The 17,454-nt window shown below is 40.0% G+C and overlaps 1 protein-coding gene across 1 annotated transcript; it reads right to left on the reverse strand.

The window, feature by feature from the left end:
• Positions 1-643: 643 nt before the first annotated feature.
• EFCAB6 (EF-hand calcium binding domain 6) lies at positions 644-11,582 on the reverse strand. The gene is made up of 6 exons (XM_072327221.1): positions 11,521-11,582; positions 9,004-9,213; positions 7,011-7,188; positions 5,860-6,044; positions 3,323-3,472; positions 644-766 (listed from the first exon to the last, which is right to left on the reverse strand). The coding sequence occupies exons 2-6, from the start codon at positions 9,118-9,120 to the stop codon at positions 644-646; spliced, it is 753 nt and encodes a 250-aa protein (XP_072183322.1). The 5' UTR covers positions 9,121-9,213; positions 11,521-11,582.
• Between the last annotated feature and the right edge of the window lie 5,872 nt (positions 11,583-17,454).

Here is a 17,454-nt window from a genome sequence, read left to right on the forward strand (position 1 = left end):
TCATGGCTAACACTGGGTTATCACTGCAGTTAAGGAACCAGTGCTCGTTGGTGTCTTCTTTTCTAAGCTTCTGAAGGATGTAGAACAGTTTTAATATAGTAAGGTGTGGTTTTGACTCACTGTTGGCACCTTCTCGGATTTCAATAGCCATTCCAAATTAATGTCCTTGACAAGACAAATACAACGCTATAAGTGCAGGAAAAAGAAGCACTGAGAAATGGGATGATCTTTTTGAATAACGATGGCTAACATACTAAAAGTAATATGTTTGGAAAATTACAATTGAGGAAATTGAATAGCATGCCTTGTAAACCTTTTTAATGAAATGAGAGTGTGCCATTAATAAAACGTGTAAAACTGAAGAGTTTTCTTAAAAGAATAGCTTTTGGAGATGTCTTAAGAAGCCTTATTTTGACAATGTTAATTGTTGCCTCTTTTTTGATAAATGGATTATGCAAAATTAATTCCCTCACTATGTAGATTTAATCCACAACGCGGGACCACTCTGTCAGAATTTTAACGTATTTTGAGTTTTCTAATGAATAGATACAAAAAGCCATTCTCAATTAATTTATTAGTTTGAAATTCGAAATTATAAATCCGTCACCGTCTTTATCTACAGTTTCCTGCATTTGACCAAATCCTACTGTAAGAATGCCCGGAGAAAATCGTTATAGGATATTTTTGAAGATAGAGTTTTATCGTAGTATTCCAAAATGTTAAACAGCTCTTCTTCGGACAGTTTGATTTTGTATTCATGAAGAATCTGTAAAAGACAGAAGCGACTTTAAAATTTATTCTTAGGTGAGGAAGAAATAAAAACACTGTTATGCTAAAATTCCTTTACTAAACAGCTTCATGACTTAGCCCTACCCTATCTTAGGTGTCTGAGAATACTAGAACATCAAATCCTCTATTTTTATATTTGAATTCCATTTCAATACTGGCTCTCTGGGATACATTTCTGAAAACCTGTGTACGCACGGTGTTTTGTCCACGATCCCAAACACTTGCCTTAGGGGTAGCACTGGAAATGGGTAGCCCCTATGTGTGCAGAAGCTAATTTACAAATAATGTATGTTTAGAAGGCTTTCAGCACTATTAGGAGATGGGATGGAGAGACGGAGTGTTTTCCTTTGTACCCCCCTTGGATGATCTACAGTCTTCACATCCAGAGAGACAGAAGGAATAACATTGTCACTCAAACTGCAAAACCCAGTGTACATAATAATGCCCACAAGTTTTTACTTTTCACGGGGCAAATGCTTGGCCTACAATCATACCTTCTGAACACTTTAAGGATAACCCAGTTTGAACAGGGTTTATCTCATTCACCACTAAAAAAATTCACTCAGTGCATTTTTCAGTACTTTTGCAGTTCTAAGTGTCCATAATGCCCTAACATGAAAGCGAACAAGACGTTAATTTCTGGGTGTTACTCCTGGTTTTATATGAAGTTGGGAATTTGGGCCCTGCCAGTGACCAGCAAAGCCATTAGTACTGGTATGGCACACCAGTAATCACTGGCTTTCTGGAAAGATCTTATTGGTTTGCAACTCCCTCCTAACAGCTCAGCATCTGAAGTTGCTAATGGCCTTGTGCATTTAGTACAGCCATAAATAGCAGTGTCATTGAAGTTAGGAGGGAGCTAATTTCTCCATTTCAGTAAATTAAGTTTCCTAGGAGATAAAGGGATCTTTACCTTCACAAAACACCTTACATCTTGTCAGTGGCCGATTAACACCTTTGGAGCAGTATTCTGGAACTGGGGACGGCTTCTTCATCTAAGCTCATGAGGTGTTATTATATTTATTAATTCATTTGTTTTAGTCTAGCTTAGGTCATGTTAGAGAAGCTTGATTTGCAATTGTTGACAGTGCTTTAGCTTGGAAAGATAATCACCACATGTCCTAGAGGAATATGACAAATTAAACTCAAACAGGTCTGATCTTCACTCCTTCTCCCCTAAGGTTGATGTGCTGAGGCAGTACCCAGGCAGGCAAAAAGCTGCAGTGACAGCCAGGGAGCCTGTGGCATGAAGATTATATGGCTACAGTGGTACTACTCATCCCCCAGCCTTCAACACAGGGACTTAGGTTTCAGTTACATAGCCGTGCCAGGAAATATCATGTTCCCACCAACACTAAATAAGTAAAGATTTACAGAGCAGTTCAGTGACTGTTATAATCTAAAGGGGTTTAGATTGTTCTTTGCAGTGCCAGGCAACAAGCTGGTTTCCTGCAGCTCCAGGGAAGGCGAGCTTCAGAATCACACTCCACGATTACTTATTGCATTTAAGCATTTGCTTGCTGTGATTGAGCATCCTGTCCACCAGTTTATCAGTTCTTTAAAGCAATAATAATACCAAGGGGTGTCCCAGTGCATGCAGCATTAAATGAGTTTAGGGACCCACTGTAATTTTTTCTTGCAGTTGAATAGCAAATATTCACAGTTTGTCCAGAACACACTGTTACTACTAATCCTAAACAAAACAATGTAGAATACATTGAAATTTTTGAAGATTAAACTGAGTGAAAATCAGAATCCTTATGGATCTAGATGAAGAAGCAACTATTAATTTCAGGCTTAATATACATATCTAGAATACACAGGTAATTGTTATTTGAAGGGATACAAGGTGCCAAAATACTTGCAGAGCTTTTGGATCCATCCCCTAGTACAAAACCGTACTCCACACAGAAGAGCAAGGAGAGAAATCAGTAATAGAGACTCTCAGATGAGCAGTGCTCGAGTCCATTTCACATTCAGAAAGGAACACACCAGTTGGAAGTCTACAGGAACCTGCAGCTACTTTCCAGAAAGGACTTGTTTGGTTCAGCCAACACCTCTGTTCTTACACATTTGTGAAAGCTCTGTGTGTACAGGTTGTACAGGAGCAGGCAGCCCAGAGAAGTTGTGTATGCCTCAAGTCTGGAGGCACCCAGTGCATGGTTAGATGGGGCCCTGAGCAGCCTGAGCTGGTGGGCAGCAACCCCATTTGCAGCACGGGGCTGGAACTGGGTGGTCTTTAAGGTCCCTTCCAACCCAAAACTTCCTCTGATTTTATGATAGGGACTAAGATTTTCTCTGCTTTATTTATGCTTTTATAGCAGGACCCCTCATCAGACCCTCAGCCCGATGAATTTATAATCATATGTGGAGAAAGATTACCACAAGTAATAGCCAGAGCTAAATTTACAGAGGGAAGCCAGGATGATTTGATATACCATAGTTCAGTACCATTTTCCACAAAATTTTCAATCAGGAAGCTCAGATTAAAGTACTGCAATTTTCTGACTGTTAACTGCTCAACACAGCTTACTTGTCTAAAATCTGCAATATTTAACAGTCCGGTCCGACTTTCATCATAGGATTTAAAAGTGCGCTTCATTGGTCTCCAACAGTGCAAGATCTGGGGCTGAATTCTCAGCATTGCGCTATAGAACAACATGGATTGTGGTCCAGGACTCATCTGACAGAGAGAAAGACAAGCATTAATACAATGGACACAACAGGGCATAACTATAATGCAGGATGAGAAGGTATCAGAAAGTAATGCTGGCTTAATTGGCGAACCGGCTGCCAAGTACTTGTTTACAAATTATTGCAAGATACTGTTTACATAAGATAATTTTAACCTATGACATTTCAATATTCTTGGAAAGTGCAGATGGTATATTTATTTAATCACTGTCAACGCCCTAACTGTATTATTTGAAACTGATTCTGAAGTCAGTGTTACTTCTTCTCAGATCTGTGTTTGCACTTGTGTTACGCTTGTCCTTGTTTCAACTCCCTCTTTCAGGCATTTTTAATTCCCTGCAGCTTTCATTTTCCAGAGTGAATTTTTTGCTGTAAAACGACCGAATGCATAATCCAGCCATGGGGGCAGCATGTGATTTAAGAAAAGCAAAACCCCACTATACATTCTTCCCTGTAGCTATAATACTTTGCAGTCAGTTTTTTAACACCTCTGCAGTTAAACAGCTGGAACATAGACTTAGTTTTCCTTAGGAAATGTCTTTCTTTGTTCTAGCTAAGATCGTTACATGTTGTATGCTGAACACATGTAATCTACAGAACTATTACTGCAGTACTGCCATGAATAAGAGACTTTGGGAATCCAAAGTCAGCAGGCCTGGAGCCACCTTCAGGGACTGGATTTGATCTGCTGCCCTTTTATTTTTTCAGGTACATCTCAGGCTTCTCCCTAACACTTGTCATTGGTTACATCACTTATGCCACACTTGTGCCAGGCACACGCGACTCTGCAGTCTCTACAAATGCCTCACTGAGAAGGAAACATGCGATGGACATTACACATCTATTAGGGGGGACACAGGCAGACACTGTATTGCACCTATGTGTGTTGTAACAGGCATGGTGGTCAGATACACCACTGCTCTGTGCTCTTGGTGCATTCTGCCTTCAGAATACGCAGCTGAGGAATGAGTGGATACATGAATAATGCAATTTCCAACCCCAAATACTGAGTACTCTTGTGGGTTGAAAGAAGAGAAGGAGCTTTTTACAGTGAATGCAGCTTGGGTTATTTTCATAGCACAGAGGCTTGATGCTTCCATGAAGCCCTAGGCCATCGATTCCCTCAAGCTTTAGGGAAAGAACTGTTCCTATGACATAAGGAAAAATTTTTTTATTATTATTATTACCATGATTAATTATTATTCCTTTTGATGTGTATCTCTTTGCTTATTAGGAGGAATGGGGAGAGCAATGAGGAAATTTCACTTTGAATATTACGGTCTAGAAAGATGCTCAAAACATGGACTAATACCTTCATTACATTTTCTGAGCAGGATAAATAGAAGTGATTTGAGCCAACTACAGAGGGACCCAAGAATTCCTTCCTTATCTACTCCATTATACTGGGATGGAATTTTACCACGTCAAATTTGCTTATGAAGGAAACCTTATGTACATTAATGAGGTTCTTTGATGCAAAACTTAATAGTTTTACCTTACTGTCCCTACTGGTATTGAATACTTGATAATTCCTAATGATACTCTCTTCGTACCTTGGTAGCAATCTGTTCGTTTCACATCTGAAAACAGTTCAGTAATGTAATTTCTCTATAAAATGCTGCTACTAACCATATCTAAACTAATTAGGCACAGTCAGAAGCAGCTCACTGAGTGAGCAGACTTGGAATTTGGCACTGTTCCTGCTACGTAACTTCATTGGGACACTATTATCGATGCCTTCCTTTCTGGGCCTCTACAGCCAGACTTCTGTGCTTCTATTCATCATTTCTGTCTTAGATTACTACTATAGGCACTCGTCACATCCTGCCCATGAGGGCAACAGCCTGTGGGTAACTGTTTCGCTGGGCCTCTTTTGTCTTTTGGGGAATAGGTATATGTGAGGAGGACAGCTGCATGGATACAGTTGTGCTTGGCCAGTCCTGGCTACAAAATGATTTTAGTGATTGATAACAGTGGTGCCTCCATTCTTTTCCTACAGGGCTGGGCACAGAGCAGGGGCGCAGCCTGCTGAATGACAGCCATCCTATAACACATCCACGGCACTTTTTATTCCTAAATTGATTTTGATTTAGCTCAACAAGAGCTCTTAAAACTTTGGGTCCTATGTTTTTTACTACCAATTATTATCCAAATTTTAGCACATTCAGCCAGTTTACCATCTAACTTGGGTACACGGGAGAACGACCACAAGGAGCTAAATGCTCAAAGTGAAGGAGATACCAAATAAATGCTAGAAATTAATATCATGGGATGAAATAAGAGAATGCTGGAATACTCTGTTACTACCACAGAAACTGGAAAAAATGTAATTTTGATTTTTATAAGCACTGTATGTATGTATTGTATTGTATGTACCGGTTTTTGTGGCTTCGGTATAATCACTCTTTGTTGCAGTGTGCTTTTTTGAGGTTTTAACAGCAAGATGCAGCTCTGAAGGAAGTCATAGTACGCAAATTTGCCGTTTTTCTTGATATCGTATTTTGTTGTTACTTGGTTAATTTCTTCTTTGCTTAAATCCAAATGGAACTTCTCTGCTATATCTGAAATAATACAGAAATGCAGAAAGAACGTTTACTTTGTCATTCATAAGAACAGACAATCACGTATAGTGTACACAGGTTTTAGCAGGGATATGTTGAAGTGTTTACTCTCAGTGACTGCTGCATAAATGTATTATGCAGCCACTTTTATATGCAGGTGTATACATACGATTAAACTTATGGAGGTTGCTGTTCACATTTCACAGGGCTTCAGTAAACTAATGATACGTTCTTTTGATTTTAAATGAACAAGAAGTATGCCTTGATACTGACTGTAACTGATTTTCTGATAAGCTAACATGCTTTGGTTTTAACCAGGACATCTACATGATTACAGGACTTTACATGATTCAGCAGAGGGTTAGGGTAGTATGGTTAGGTTGTGGTTGGACTTGATGATCTTTAAGGTCTTTTCCAACCTGAGCAATTCTATGTTTCTACGATTTGATTACACAAACGTATGTTGTCTTATCACACGTGCAGGTGGACTTCCTAACAAAAGCACAGACACTCTTTCAAGAGGAGAACACAACAGAAGAACACTGTAGCTCAGTTTGAGTGTAAAATCCTGGGTCCTTTCAAATCAGCAGGTATTCACCAGTCACTACCTGAGAAACCAGAAGCACGTGTAAGATCACAAGACTGACAAAGTTATTCAAACATCAGCAGGTGCACGAAGGGCAGTGCACTAGGAAGGTGAGGAGATAACATGCCTACAAGCCATAATTATCAACAAGCAAAACCATGTACTTTTCTAAGCAGTAACTAATTCTGAATAGAAACATGACTTTACTGCACCCAAAGCTACAGTAAGCTGTTCTGACTGTGCAATAGCAAGGTTGGACCCAGAGCAATCATGCAGTGAATGCCAAGTGACTGAAGGCCAGACGTCCTATAGGCAGAACACCAGAAAGAAAACAGAACACATCTGAGAATGAATAAAGCACTCTTCAGATGGTAACAAACCTAGGAAGTCAGACACTGGGATTTCTCCTAGCTTCCTGACATCCTTCTCTTCACACAGCTTCAGCATGTCTCTCCAGGAACATCGGATATTCTTTCTTATCCTACTTTCTATTTCTTCCCAGTTAGGGACAGGTGCAGAACATGCTGCTGTTGTCTGAGGACGGCTCGATGCTGATGTCTGAAACCAAGAGATAACAATAATTTTTCTAACAAGTCATACTGATTTTATAGATATAACCAACCAGATGACAAATCCGGATTCTGGTCTTCCAGCACTGAAACTAATGCACCATCTGAACCATTTCTGATTTGAATTGCTTTTGCAAAACTGCAGGTAGACATGTTAGAAAACTCATAGTGTTGAAATGTTGCTATTTGCTTACTCAACCTTGACCACTTCTTAAAAATGCATCTTGTAAATCATTTACAGTTTCTCCAAACCATTGTTGTTTTGTTAAATAAAGAACAGATCCTGTATTTAGAAAAGCTATGTAATACCATCTTAGAACAAAGAGATTAATGAAAAATCACTGAATAATGCAATAACAGTGCTTTGATTTCTTACTGAGAAAACTCAGTTTTGCAGTCTCACATGCAGAGCCACAGAAGGAACAGTGCGAGAGGATCCCAGTGCTCAGTGCCTTCTTGACTTCTGCCTCAGCAGTACTTGGGGTGAGCAGGGTGTATAGCCTCAGCACAAGCCATAGTTACGCTCCTAGATCCAACAAAAAATCTCATACTCTCTGAGATTTCCCAGTGTTCCTTCTGGAGTCTCATTGGTGCAGGCCTGATGAGGATTCACACATTTCAACGCAGTGAATGCTATAGAGATGAATGTTAATAGGTGTTCAGGCTGGCTGGGTCTTTCCAGCAGCTGTACATTCTGGGAGACTTACTTTCCTTTCCTCTGGTTTTGCACCATCCAATCTAGCATTCACAGACAGTAATGAGAAATTTTCCAGTGCTTTCTCTAAGAACTGGATCAAAGCATGAAGGACACATGCTAATAGTCTGGCTTTTCACAAAAGAACCTACAGTTAATGCAATAATTGAGCTAGCAATGGGCCTATGTTTAGATTTACCAGCTGTGATAAGTTGTTTGCATCTTTAATTTGCTCAATCTGTTATTTCTTTTTCAGTAGTTAAACATCTTTATGTAGAAGCAGTCAGAAAGCTCAAGCATTTTCAAAGTCCTTAATAATTGTAATATTTTTCTTTTATAGGTTTGGTCATAGTCAAAGAACATGGCACAAACATGTGCAGATCCACAAGTGGATATTGAATATTTTTGCCAGTTATTATTATTTCCTAACTTTTCTGTCAATTCTGCCACTAGCTTAAGAGGCCAGAATGGCAGCTGAGGGGACCAAAGTCTCCTTACTAACTCCTTACTCCATTACTAACATTAGCAAGTACAGGTAGGGATGCCAAAGTGAAGCAAGACTACTCCCTTTCTAATGAACTTCTCTCATCTATCTTGGATCAGTGGCCTTCATAGCAAGTTTACCAATCCCAGCCATCAACAACTATAATTTGGCATCAACCAGAAAACAGAGTAAGACCACAAGAATTTTTGCACAGGCCAGCAAACTGCAACTACCAGTCCTGCCTGGCTTTGTTGGAAAACCACTTACAATTTTTTGTGCTGCTGTAGTTTGGGCAGTTCGCTTTGTTCTCGGAAATGTGACTGTATTTAAACAGCAAAAAAATTATTTGCCATATAGATCTGATGGATGTGTCTAAGGTAATAGCAGGGAATGCTATTGGTATAAATTGATACGTATGATTTGACTTCAGGGGAGTTACTGATTAGCCCAATTTTGGTCAGTGTAACACAATTATTTTGCAAATAACCCCATTTGTTTATTACCAGGCTTTGTGCTGGATCTCCTGGGCAATCAATAGAAATACCATCACTGAGTTCCAAAACTATTGTTTTCAGTCTATGCACAGCAATGAAAATTGATAAAATTCATAAAACAACCATACTCACACTCTTCTGCCCCACTGGAGAAGAGGATGTCTTGGGACGATCAGGCTGAGAAGATGTACAGGTGGTTGGCTTGGTAGAAGTCTCAGGATGGGTAGCACTGGGAGTGGGTGATGACATCGTTACGTGTTCTGAGTTGAATTTCTTTAAAAATTCCTGATATTTCAATCATCCACCAACACTGTCATCCACTGTGTTCCAAAGATTCTCAAACTGATGAAGAAAGATGACTGCTGTAAATGCTAGCTTTACAAAACCAGAATCCTCTAAGGTACAAAGGATATGACAAACTATATTGAAAAGAAAGGGAGAGGATGATTTGGAACAGAAGGAATCCTAGGGTCCATCTTATTACAAAAAACATTAAAAATCACAGCTTCTCTACAGAAGCCTGAGCAAGGCTGGGAAAACAATGAAAAAGGGATTTCTGTGGGACAGTTTTTAATTGAATTTGGCCCTCGGTGTACGTTTAAACTACTAAGTCTTGTGATTAGACGCAGAGATTGAGCTGCCATATAGAAGAATAATGTTTTATCATGAGATGTAAATCAAATCCACAGCGCACATGTATCCTGGCTAAGTACCATTGCGGCAAATTCCTCATGCTATCAGCTACACCTAAGTTCTACAACCATCTCAGTAGGCCACTAAGGTTCTCCAGTTATTGTATTTGCATCAACAAATTATTTCACCCTGAGGGCATAAAGGAATCAGCAGGAAAGAATACATCAGAAAATCTTTACAGCCTTTAGAATCACATGTAGTTATGATAAACTGCTGAGAACCATATCTGTACAATACAGGCAGCCTACGGAGGTCCTGGGAGCAGCTGCTGGCCTGAAAGCAGGTGTGAAGGCTGGGTGGCTGCTTGGCACAAGGCAGGGCAGAGCAACCCTGCTCTCTGAGTGATGCATGGCACTGTAAGGACAAGGCAAGGCTGTTTTCCATTGAACAGCCCTTCATTCCAGAAGTAGCTGCACTGAATTTAATGGGACTACTCATGATATAAGCTACTAATCAAAGCAGGGATTATCACAGTCTGCCCTTAAATGAGCTGCACTCATTTTGCAAGTGTTTCAAGAGTCATCAGTATGCCTTTTTAGGGTCTTCATTATTGATTTTTAATATAAATCTAATTGGGAACCTCAGATTGCTTTTGATTTGATCTTTTTCGGCAGAGACTTAAACCCTAAAGGAAACTAGTCACCTCTTTGATGCATGTGCCAAGTTGCAGTCAAACTTCAAAGGGCAAAGGATACATTTTGAATTTCCTTTCAACTTTCCCCCACTGGCCTGGCTGCTACCACATTATGAATTATAAACAATTCTATTTTGCGCTTGTGATTACACTTCGCACTTCATACGAGGATCTCAAAGTGTATTACAAACTTCAATTAAATACAACAATACCCCGATGAGCTGGGTTGGCTGTGCTTAGAAACTATTTCAAACACTCCACGAATTTTGGGGATTTTGGGGATTGCAAGTTGTTCAAGCACATCAAGGTAGTTCAAGCAGAGAGCAGTGCCTGTAATCAAAAGGGGGGTGTCAGTTGGGAAGATATTAATCAACACCCCATTCTCCCTATCTTCTTGCACTTTTTATGAGGAAGGTCACAAAAGTTCAGAAGACCAAGACGCCAGGTTTTAGAAAGAAAGTCTTCACCCGCAACTTGATATAGATTTCAACTTAGCCTTGCTAGCAGCAAACAGTAAGTGACTGTCATCCAGAAAAGGATAAAAGACGACGTTTTCTGTGAAGTCATCTACAATATGGTTGCTAGTAACTGTTGTAACAACTCTGAGCAGCGACTACAGCCTGAACAGCAGGGTTTGGTTTAGCAGTGGCAAATCCTGCACCCAGATTGGAAGGCTCTCCTGGGGCATCTTCATATAGCTATACATAGGCATATCCTTAGGAGGCCTGTCAAAATCAAAATATCTCTGAATATACAGGGCTTGAGTTTCACAGAGAGGCTGCTTCTTATATAAATGAGACTCTTCAGGCCTGCTTCTCATTGCTATTATGGATGACAGTTTCTATCAGGAATTTTTTTCTTCACTTGTCTGAGGTTCTTTCAAAGTATAAAATAGCTCCTCTGTCCCTTTGCTTCTTCTTGACTGTAAAGTAGACAGGATCTTGTCTGGAGGATTTTTCCTCCTGATGCCTGAATTATTGCTTCCAGAAACGACAGAAATGAGATTTTTAACAGTGTGGTTGGTGTATGTTTGCTCTCCTTCCTTGGCCTGGACTCAACCATAAGCCAACCCTGGCTCTTCCACTCAGTGTTTCACAGGGATGAGGAAACAATATCACCAAGTTTTTTCTTCCGCTTTCATCTGATTTGGAACCTCAGGTTTCATGAAGCCTTAGCATTTGTTCTTGGTGCCTCAACAGCAGTACGACTACCAGGGCTGGAGCATGCAGATCATTTCTTCTTTTATATTATTTATATTATTTTCAAGGGGGGAAGCAGAAAATATTTAGATCATTTTTCATTGCTTCAGTTTTCTAACTTACCCATGCACAGCAGTGCCTGATAATACAGCAGACCGTATAGTCTCTCTGATATAATTGCAAGCAGGCCCCACTCTTGTCTGCAACTCATAGTCAAAAGTTTTGGTGAGAAATACAGAGCCAAAAAAACAGAGCACGTATCTGCAATGAGCAAAGTACCAAAATAATTTTCTGGCTTGTAGACATGCACAAGACTTTGGAGACTCTGCGTCTTGTCATTCAATTTGCTGCCAAAACCCACTGATGCAGTCACAAGCATGAGGGCTGTGGTGCTGTTAAGTAAAATCTGAAACCTTGTAGTCAAGGTTCTCTCTCTCTTCTTTATTATTCACCTTGCCTTTGGACTAGCAAAATTCAAAATGAACCAGCATTCAAGGTTATGTAAACCCTGCTGGTGCTAATCTGTGGGAATCTTTAATTCAGGAAAGTAGCTGAGAGACGGCCAGGCAATGTCAAATGCTTGCCCCTTTCTTTGTCCAAGGAGGGCGGAACAAAATATCTACTGAGAAAAAGGCATTTGCATTAGATCCCCTAGGAAGTAGTTTCTGTTCTATGCTGACAGTGCTTTTTCCGTCCCATCAACCCTGGAAGTGAATCAACTTAAAACTGTAAAAAGAAACTTTTAAAATAGCAAATACACAGATGAGGAGCTGAGCAAAGAGAGCTCCTGCACTCTCAGTTCACACCTTCATTAGTAGCGATACCATCTCTGTGACCTCATTTTTGAAAGCCTCTGATTATTACAGGTCACAGTCACAGTCAGAGATAAGGAAAAAATAATCTCCCACCAGTGTAGCAAGAAATGTTCATGGGATAGTCTTAAAACGTCCTCACTTCATCCAAACTGTTAAGCCTCTTGCCTATACAAAACAGTATTCAAACACACGTCTATAGCCACAGCCAATTTACCTAGTTTACACTTAAATTAGCAATAAAAAATAAAATAGTTGTCTTACTTGCTCTTCCGTCAGATGCTGAAAATGTCGGTTACAAATATTCCAGAACTCCTCTTCTGATATTGTGTTATCTTTTGAAGAGTCAGTATCTTTAAAATCTCATGCAGTCATGTTCAAGCGAGCGGTTGCTACTTCTGGTATCTGTGAGAGGATGCCTCTCTCTGACAGCTCCCAGGAAAATTTAGGCAGAATGACTTTTTGCCCTTCCTCAGTCTAGACAAAACATACACACAGAATCAGTAATGGATCTACTGAATAAATTATAAATCATGGTGTGGCACTCAGCCAGCCGAAGAGAGAGAAGTCCACAGAGGAGGCAGCCTTGGAGATCCCGCAGGCAGTAAAACCTGCTTCCAGGAATTCTGGCTTATACCACAAAAGAGAAAAGGGGCTATGCAAGTAGTTAAGGGGAAAAATAGACTCACTATAAACGTGATCCAATTGGTGACAGGCCAACAAAAGCACAGAATTCCAAGACTGATCTAAACTTTTACAAAGGTCTAAAAAATTGGGTGATCTTACAAAGAGGGCTATTCTGCTAATGCAGAAAAAAGGGAAGTGGGTGCTAACTAGCCCAAGTATCCCAAACGTATTCTTCTCATCTGAATAGTTCTTAGCACACAGTGAAAATCTCTTTGATTTAAAAGGCACTTCAGTCCTGAAATGAAAGAGAGGGCAATTATTTCCTTTTCATTTCTAAGCCCCAGGTATATTCACTGCGGCCCTTTTTAATCTGGTCATCCACAGTAGGAATATGGCAGCTAAACATTGCAGCTGAAGACTGCAAGGGTACAGATTGTGTAAGGGGAGAGCACAGAAGTGTGTTAAAGCTTGTACAAGGTGTGCACTGATCCTATTTATCGTGTGTTGCTTTCAATCTTAACACCTGTGTGCTGCCTTTAAAATCCAGCACCAAAGCTTATTCCTAGTAAGTAAACTACCAGTATATATTCCACAGTGAGAAAGTCTTGAGTAAATGCAGTAAAAGGTCATAAGGCAAGCAGAGACAAAAGCTACAAAATGCAGTTAGAATGAACTGCAGAACAAAGTACTGCTATGCTTTTGTATAGACACACCTGGAAACACCAGAAGTTTCACTGTGCACGTATGTAGCAAAAAGCTACATCTCATAGAATCAAACATCAGTGAAGTCTATTCAACATTTGCATTCTGCCTCCAACAAGCCTGTTTTAAAAGGGAATGAAGATTTACTCATAAAATTAGTCTCAGGAACGGCACAATAATAGTAATTAAAAAGCGGCATCAGGATTTTGAAAGAGCAACCACTTACTTTCAGGAACGGAAGCCAACTTCCCACCCACCAGCACTATCTAAACTAAATATGTAAAATATCTTGGACATAAAGTTTTCCTAAACACAAGCGGTAGCCATTTTTACTGCATAGTGGTAAGAGGTTCTGGGTTTAAAAACATAATAATCTGCTTTTGGTTTGAAGGCACAAAGACATTTCTTTATAGCACATTGAATGTTACTACTGTATTTTATACCTCCATATTTAAGCGTATAAGCTTTGCCACCTTCTTGCTCTATGCAATGCAAAATTCCAAAGAAGAAACAGATGGCTTTTGGTCCTGAGCTCCTGTTTCCTTGTCACGCCTCACATGATCGTTATAACTGAATGGAAAAGAAAATATGTTTCCTGCAGAACCGCGAGAAGCCTGCCTCTAATCAGAAAAGGCTCCCTTATTTTCAGATGCAAATAGCACTTTTCACAATTAACCACGCTTTACATAAAACACATCTGCAGGATAGGTATTAGGGCTGCACTGCTCAGAGAAGAAACACAAGAAGTAGAACTGTGCTTACAGAGCCAGGCCCTTACTGTTGTCAGGAAATGAAGGTTGCCAGGCTCGGTCCAGCACTGGGCACACCTTCTGCCTGCGGACTACCTCTGCTTTTAATTATTTTAATGAAGCCAAATACTTAAAGAAAGTAAAGTATTACTGCCCTTTAAAGAAATACAGTTGGAAAGTGGGAGCTTTCCTAATTTATTTAATTTCAAGAGCTTTCTGTTTATTTCATAAGACCTGGTACTCTTTGATCTTAAAATGTTAGAGCCAATAAAAAAGAATCACTTGTACTTCTTGGAAAGCATAGCTCAAAAACCAGAAAACCATTTATATTCAGTTATTGCCTTACATTCATCTACTACATTCAGATAATGCATTCAGCGTATGCCATCAACAGCTAAAATAACCACCTTTGGCTGGAGGCTAGAATTTCAGATTCTGGCCTGGGCATCTGTGTATTTAAATGCCATTTCTGCATCTGAAACTAAACTTACATGCAGCACATTCCTTAGCGTCTGTCTCACTTTAACCTCATGACTGAGGTGGAGTGACAGAATTTGGGGTGCCTTCAGTGGATCATGTAAATCCACTTTCCCCTCCTGCTTTCAGCGGGAGAGACGAGGCTTTTCTCATGGGCGGCTCTATGTAGATCACTGGCTGTTCAAAGCAGGGCTGCATTTTTCTTCTTTAGAAAGTTCCCTGCACAGTCTCATGTCCTTTTCTATAAATGGCATAACTATGCTGATTAGTAATAAAAGAAGGCTCCACCACCCACACCTGCTCAGTGAAGCTCCATCCCTGCAGCTCCTTCTTGTCTCCGGGAGATTTTTTTTCTATTAAGAAAATTTTTAATTATAAAATAAATCAGAAAATCAGGATAAATTACAATTTCTCTGGTCCTGTCACATGTCTGACCTCTCCCCTTTCTGGGAAGGTTCAGAAAACAAAGGTCTTGGGAAACTGCTTGTGTAAGAAGCCTCTTGTATCTCCCCCCAAAAAGGATGCATTTTCTTCTTTGAAAGTGAGAATGACCTTTGCCAGAAGTAATCGTCCTTTTGACAATTTACATAGTTGTTGGGGTTTCCATGCTTAGCCCATAGGCCTGTCCCTCACCTTCACAACAAATATCTTCAGCCTGATTTCTATGAATGATGCTCTTCCCTGGTGTGAAGCAGCCCAAGTGGGGGTCGGTGTGGAAATGTATTTTGTTTGTATACTCAACATAGCCAGTAACTCACTGGCCAGCCAGTTCTAGCTCTCAGACTCTGTTCAAAAAGCTCCAGTACTATAGAGAGGGTTATGTTTTATCACTGGCGTATAAGTGGAATTGTATTCTCATCTGGCAATGATCAACCTAGCTCCATCAACCTGAGTGCTGATTTACGCTTGCTGATGGTTTGATATCTGGTGTGCGACAAGAGAATAATAAATGCAATTATAAATAAAAGATGAAAACTCCATTGAGGGTCATTTTGTAACGCACCATATTCCTTTTGACCAACTGTTTGCAACAGGCATATGGAAGTTTTGAGGTCGCATTTGTGGGGTAAAACACTCCCTATAGTGTTTAGCATTTGTAATGGCACACAATGATTTGACAAAATGATTTAACACAATGTGTCTGATTACTTGCCAAACTTGATCTTGTCTAGAAAAATACCACTATCCTCTACATGTGATTAAAATATCTGCTGTATTAAATAAGCTGTATTAAATAAATAGGTAGAACTGGATAGAGAACTAGGAGCCACAGTGAGAATTCCCTACTCCTCCGCGTCCCCAGCACTGTCTAGACCATCAGTAGTACATCCTGTGGCCCAATACTGTGTTCCCAAAACTATTACCCCTCTTTTCTCCTTTTCCACTTCTTATATTAAATACAGAGTGAAAGAAAGGCTTTCATTACAAGGAACAGTTCATCATTTAAAAATCTTTCTTTCCAGCCTTAAGTAGGGGCACAAGCATCACGAGGGGGAAGGTAGAAAGCATGGATGAAATTAAAATTCCAAAATATGCTGGCTTTAGAGCACCAGGTTAGTTTGTTTGGGATTTTATTTCAAGAAATACATTTTCTGAGCTGCTTTGGTTGTGGTATCCTCTAAGTATATTGTTAGACCTTTTGGATTATTACTCAGAGCAGAGAAGGAGAGGAAGTACAGCTTTGGCATACCTCAGCCTGACCTCGCCTCTTCCTTCTCACTGCTGGACTTGACACTTACAGGTTTACCGAGTGCGCAGCAAATCCCTTGACAACCTCAGCTTCAGGAAGGCCATTTGACAAAAAGCAGTTGATCCCATTCCCTCCTCCCCTCATATGCAGGTGTGCTGGTTTGCTGATTCTGTGTAAATCCTCGCTGTTGTAGACCTGACCAGCTCTCCCTCTGCTATTCCTTTTAACACACTCTTTAGTCTTTTTCCTTCCATGACTGAAATAGCTCACAGTAGGGAAGGACGCGTGAGTACATTCTCTTTTAGAGCGGTGATGCCTGATTCCCAACTGTAGTTTGCATTAGACCAGGTTGCATTTTATTATTTTAATACAGAAGAGCACAGATCTTATTAATCATTAGATTGGCAGGTGAGCTTATTCCCAGCTCCAGAGTCTGGGCTTTCACAAATGTCGTCAGAGAGCCCACTGGTGGTTAATAGCATTCCACCCAAGACCATGTCCTTTCTGCCTCCTTCCTCCTTTTTCTGCTCTTCTGTATTTGGTTAGCAACTTCAGAGCTAAGCAACATAACCACAGTTCTTCCTTGCCTGAATATTAAGCTGCAGTCATAGCGCATAAAGTATTTCACATTTCTATTATTTCTTTTATTTACAGTTCTATTTTCATGTCATGTAGCCTGAACAGCTCTACAGAGCTGTAATTCAGTGGGCATCCTGCTCATATAAACCAGATCAGACATACGGATGCCATAGACTGTATTGTAGAGAGTTAATCAGAATGTAAGGCTCATTAGCATATATCAAAGCCATCAAAGGATCCATGTGATACATATAATATTTAGAAACAATTTCCACAAGATTTTAGCATCTCCTCTTATCCAGCTATTTTCTATGCAAATAAATAAATAAATAAATAAAAAACATTCTAAACCTTTATGGTTTTTGGGTTCGTGAATGTCTGCCTTTGTGGTTGTGGGCTTTATTTATGAGGTGCCATGTGA

Source organism: Excalfactoria chinensis, chromosome 1 (genome assembly GCF_039878825.1).
Source record: "Excalfactoria chinensis isolate bCotChi1 chromosome 1, bCotChi1.hap2, whole genome shotgun sequence".
Lineage (NCBI taxonomy): Eukaryota > Metazoa > Chordata > Aves > Galliformes > Phasianidae > Excalfactoria > Excalfactoria chinensis.

Coding starts and splice junctions, on each gene's coding strand:
- EFCAB6 (XM_072327221.1), bottom strand. CDS start 9,120: ATGTCATCACCCACTCCCAGTGCTACCCATCCTGAGACTTCTACCAAG. Junction 7,189..9,003: donor CTCCAGTGGGGCAGAAGAGT/GTGAGTATGGTT, acceptor TCTTGGTTTCAG/ACATCAGCATCGAGCCGTCC. Junction 767..3,322: donor ATATTGCAGATTTTAGACAA/GTAAGCTGTGTT, acceptor TGTCTTTTACAG/ATTCTTCATGAATACAAAAT.